This window comes from Myotis davidii, unplaced genomic scaffold (genome assembly GCF_000327345.1).
Source record: "Myotis davidii unplaced genomic scaffold, ASM32734v1 scaffold934, whole genome shotgun sequence".
Taxonomy (NCBI): domain Eukaryota; kingdom Metazoa; phylum Chordata; class Mammalia; order Chiroptera; family Vespertilionidae; genus Myotis; species Myotis davidii.
In genome coordinates, this window is record NW_006285798.1 from 109457 (window position 1) to 115007 (window position 5551).

The following is a 5551-nucleotide window of genomic DNA, read 5'->3' on the forward strand; positions in this document are numbered from 1 at the left end:
AATTATATATGTGTTTTCTGATGGTCTTAGGTGACCCCTGTGAAAGGGTTGTTCGACCCCCAAAGGGGTCGCGACCCACAGGTTGACAACCGCTGCTTTCAAAGAACCTTGAAATCAAGTATGAAATTAACCAGCCCACATTTCATTTGCCCGGGCTTTAGAAGGCTCACAGGTGGCTGAATTAATGAAAACCTCGAATCTTTACAACCAGTGAGGCAGACACCTTTCCTCTTCCTGGTTAATGAGGAGTCAGACCCTAACTTCAAGGGGCGTGCGGGGAGCCTCGGCCACTCTACGTCAGTTCTGGGGACTCACCTCTTGTACAGGAGCTGCTGCCGGATGGGCCTGGGGAGAAAGCGGATCAGCGTGTGCTGCTTCAGAGGGTCATTCAGAAATTCATCCAGGTTGTCCACCTACAAGGTGATTTAGTGTTCAGTTCAACCTCAAGACCAGAGTGAATTGCTAGAATTATGAAAAACATTTACCACTATTTTCTTTAATCTTTTATAATTAATTTTAAAAGGAAGGGGAAGGGAGAGGAAGACAGAAACATCGATGAGAGAAAATATTGATTGGCTGCCTCCTGCATGCCCCTCACTGGGGATTGAGCCGCATGTGTCCTGACTGGGTATCGAACCAGCAACCTCTTGGTGCATGGCTTGATGTTCAAACACTGTGCAACACCAGCTGGGCAAAACACACCACTATTTTCTGGTCTGCAGCCTCTCTCAACCTGCCCATCAGCCCTATGGTGATTGTGCCTCCTCCTTCCTGCCTCCCCCAAACCTCCCACATCTCTGCTTTCAAACATGTTACCCCTCCTTTCCAGCCCATCTGCCACACTGCCCTCATATACTGCTGATGGGCAATCAAATTGCTAAAATATTTCCAGGGGATGACATGGGAATATACTCATTTATATTTTAAAAACAGATGAAGATGGCAGCACAGGTAAATGCAGTACTTGGAAACTCTCACAAGCACATCAAAATTACAACTAAACTACAAAAAAATAACCACCATTCAGAACCACCTGAAATCTAGCTGAAAAGAAGCCCTACAACTAAAGATATAAAGAAGCCACACTGAGACTGATAGGAAGGGCGGAGATGTAGAACAGCTGGTCTCACACCCATGTGTGGTAGGGAGGGATATCTCAGCTGTGGAGGTTTGAGGAGCGAGAGTCCCAGCCCCATCCCATACCCCTCCAGCCTAGGGTTCCAGTATCAGGAAAGAAGTCCCCATACTTCTGGCTGTAAAAACCAGCGGGGACTGTGGCTAAGTGAGACAGAGGGCTGCTGGAGTCCCAGGCAGTTCCTCTTAAAGGGCCCACACAGACTTACTTGGACTCATGTGCTCTAAGCTCCAGCACTGGAGCAATAGGTGGAAAGGCACCAGGGATATACAGGGAGGAACTGAATTGACTGGCATCAAGGTGAGAACTGCGAGGGCACCTTTCTGCCAGGCAGAAGTGCTGGCAGAGGCCATTGTTCCTTCACTGAGCTCTCTGTCCCAGAGCCAGCAGGCTGGGCTCCATATTTGAGTTTCCATCAACCTGGCTAACACTGTTCATCCTGCTCTGGTGATTCCCTGAGACCCAGCCTCATCCAACTTGTGGGCCCACCCAAGCTGTTTCCAGTGGCTTCTCCATATGAATGGCCCATCTTGGCTCACACTACACTTTCCTAAAATCTCTAAACAAGTAGCATTTGGCCTCAGCATGCTGCATGCCTGTACCTCTCACTAAGTGGCCCCAGGCCTGTCACTAGTGGCAGCCAGCCTTGGTGTGCAGCTTGGCCTCTCCTGGGCATCTCCAAGCCCAGCACAAGTAGCAGCCATCTGAAGATTGCTTTGTAACTCATGGGGTGGGGGGTGGGGGTATATCCTGGGCAGGGCACAGGTAGCAGCTGACCTTGGCCTGAATCTTCCAAGGAGGACACAGAGCCAGTGCATCCCATGGACAGCTTCAGACCATGTCCAAACACCACCCAACTACTTTCTCAAGAAACACACGCAAGGGACGGACTCAGCAGGCACCAGAGCCCTGCTGAAGTAAGTCCTGCTTTGTGGGATTTGCTCCTGCACAGCTGATCCTCCAGGGTGGTCACAGTTCATCCTCACAGCCATTGGCCTGGGGGTAATTCCCTCCTATTGGGGTGCCAACAGCAATCAGCTTCCACAGGAAGGTGCATACAGCCCACATTGGGGGGGCACATGTGAAGTGCCCAGCTCAGATGATTGGGGTTGGGGGGAGGCTGTGCCAATGGATTCTACAGGATACCTACTACACAAGGCCACTTTCCCAAGCCTGGGAGACGTAGCAGCTCTGCCTAATACAGAGAAACAAACACAGGGAGGCAGCCAAATAAGGAAACAAAGAAACATATCCCAAATGAAAGAAGAGAACTAAACTCCAGAAAAAAAACTAAACTAATGGAGACAAGCAATCTACCAGGCGCAGAGTTCAAAACACTGGTTATAAGGATGCATAAGGAACTTAGTGAGAACATCAACAAAAAGACAGGAAACATAAAAACAAAGACAGAAAACATAAAAAGGAACCAGCCAGAAATGAAAAATACTTTAACTAAAAGCAAGAATATAATTACAGAGAATCAACAGTGGAGTAGATGAAACAGATATTGAAGATAAGGAAGCAGAAAACACCCAATCAGAACAGCAAAATGAAAAAGAATCCATAGCCCTAGCTGGTTTTGCTCAGTGGTTAGAGCATCAGACTGTGGCCCAGACAGTCCTGGGTTAGATTCAGGTCAAGGGCACATACCTCGGTTGCAGGCTCCTCCCTGGTCTGGGCCCTGGTAGGGGCGCGTACAGGGGGCAACCGATCCATGAGTTTCTAGCACATTGATATTTCTCTCTGTCTTTCCCTCTCTCTGAAAATCAATAGAAAAATATCCTCTGGTAAAGATTAAAAAAAGGAAAAAGAGAATCCACAAAAATGAGGATAGTTTAAGGAGCCTCTGGGGCAATTTCAAGCGTATCAACATTCGCATCATGGGAGTGCCGGAAGGAGAAGAGTGAGAGAGAGCAAGGAATTGAAAGCCTATGTAAAAAAATGATGGAGCCCTAGCCAGTTTGGCTCAGTGGATAGAGCGTTGTCCTGCGGACTGAAGGGTCCCGAGTTTTATTTTGGTCAGGGGCACATACCTGGGTTGTGGGCTCAATCCCCAGTAGGGGGCATGTAGGAGGCAGCTAATCAATGATTCTGTCTTATCATTGACTAGAGGCCCCGTGCATGAAATTCATGCATGGGTAAGGTCCCTAGGCCTGGCCAGCAATCAAGGGCCAATCAGGTTCCCCACCTCCTCCTTCCCTTGCTGCCCACACGCTACCACTACGCGGTTTCCCCTACCTCCCTGCCTTCTCCTTCCCTTGCTCCCTCAGTGTCCTGCCGCCACCGCCAAGGTCGCCCATCATGTTCTGTGACGACTCCTGGTAATCAATGCATGTCATAGCGAGTGATCGAACTCCTGTTCTCCCAGTCAAACTCCCAAAGGGATACTTTGCATATTAGCCTTTTATATATATATAGATGTTTCTATCTCTCCCTCTCCCTTCCTCTCTAAAATCAATAAAAATATATTTTAAAGAAACTGATGGACAACTTCCCTAACTTGGTGAAGGAAACAGACATGAAAGTCCAGGAAGCACAAGAGGGTCCCATACAAGATGAATCCAAAGCAGCCCACACCAAGACTTATCATTATTAAAATGCCAAAGGTTAAAGACAAAAAGAGAATCTTAAAAGCAGCAAGTGAAAAACACTTAGTTACTTACAAGGGAACTCCCAAAAGATTGTGAGCTGATTTCTCAACAAACTTTGCAGGCTAGAAGGGTTTGGTAAGAAATATTTAAAGTGATGAAAAGCAAGGATCTAAAACCAAGATTACTCCACCCAGCAAAGCTATCATAAAATAGAAAGATAAAGAGCTTCCCAGATATTCAGAAGCTAAAAGAATTCATCACTACCAAACCAGTATTATAAAAAATGTTAAAGGGTTTTCTTTAAGAAGATTTAAAAGATTAATTATAAAATGTAATAACTACATATCTGTCAGTAATTACTTTATTTATTTATTGATTGATTGATTGATTTATCTGTATATATTTTTGTTAATTCTCACCCAAGGATATTTTTCCATTGATTTTTAGAGAGAGTGGAAGGAAAGGGGAGAGACACACAAGAAAGAAACATTGATATGAGAGACACACAGTGATTGATTGCTTCCCGTATGGGCCCTGACCAGAGCCAGGGACTGAGCATGCAACCTAAGTATGTGCCCATGACCACAACTGAACCTGAGACCCTTCAGTCTGCAGGCTGGCACTCTCTCCACTGAGCCAAACCAGCGAGGGCTTTACTTCTATTTTATTTTTTAAACATCTTTTATTGATTTTTAGAAATAGAGGAAGGGAGAAGGATAGAGAGAGAGAAATATCGATGACAGAGGAACATCACTGATCTAGCAACTTGGGCATGTGTCCTGACCAGGAATTGAACCGTGATTTCTTGGTTCCTGGGTTGACACTCAACCGCTGAGACACACTGGCCGGGCAGTCAATAATTACTTTAAATGCTCCAATAAAAAGACATATGGAGGCTGAATGGGTAAGTAACAACACAAGACCCTTACATATGCTGTCTACTAGAGACTCAATTCAGATAGAAAGTAAAGGGATGGAAAAAAGGCATTTCATGAAAATAGAAACAAACAAACAAAAAGCTGGGGTAACAATAAATACACCAGACAAAACAGACTTTATCACAGACAATAGTATGATGATTGCCAGAGGGAAAGGGGTTGGGAGGAGGTACAAGAAGGTAAAGAGGGGATAAATGGTGATGGAATGAGACTAGACTTGGGGTGGTAAACACGCAATACAATATACAGATGATGTATTCTAGAATTATATACCTGAAATCTATATAATTGTATTAACCAATGAATTTTATTACTCCAATAAATTCAATTAAAAAACCACTGACTTGTAAAAAAACAAAACACAGACTATATAACAAGAGAAAAAGAAGTACCCAGCAATTCCACGTCTGGATGTTTATCTGAATGAACCCAAAACAATAAATAAAAAAGACATATGCATCCATATGTTCACTGCAGCATTATTTAGCCCAATATGAAAGCAACCTAAGTGTCCATCAATAGATGAATGGGTACAGAAGTACACATATATAATGGAATACTGCCGGGAGTCGGTCCATCCTTGCTGTTTCAAGAGACCTGGCATATATGCCATACTGTTCTTAATACGTTTGCTCACGATCTTGGCACTATGTGTTTTAACCAAGGTCACCTCTCTGAGAAAGGCTGTTTCCCCAGGTAAGGATTTTCCCCTGAAGTTAGGGAGGGAATAAACCACTTAACTAAGTGCCAGGCAGGTAGTTAATCATTTTAAGCACGAACAATCATGCTTAAGCTACATAATCTTTACTCCCTGGAATGGAGATAAGAAACGCCACAACCTTTGGAATAGAGATTGATAGGATTAAAATCAACTGGTATAAATACAG

General features: G+C 44.6%; 1 protein-coding gene across 1 annotated transcript in view; it reads right to left on the reverse strand.

Moving 5' to 3' along the window:
* Positions 1 to 5551, reverse strand: part of GTF3C1 (general transcription factor IIIC subunit 1) — an 86010-nt gene that overhangs the window by 26106 nt on the left and 54353 nt on the right. Inside the window, exon 18 of the mRNA XM_006756869.2 lies at positions 316 to 413. Coding sequence (XP_006756932.1) covers positions 316 to 413 — 98 coding nt within the window. The remainder of the gene's footprint in view (positions 1 to 315; positions 414 to 5551) is intronic.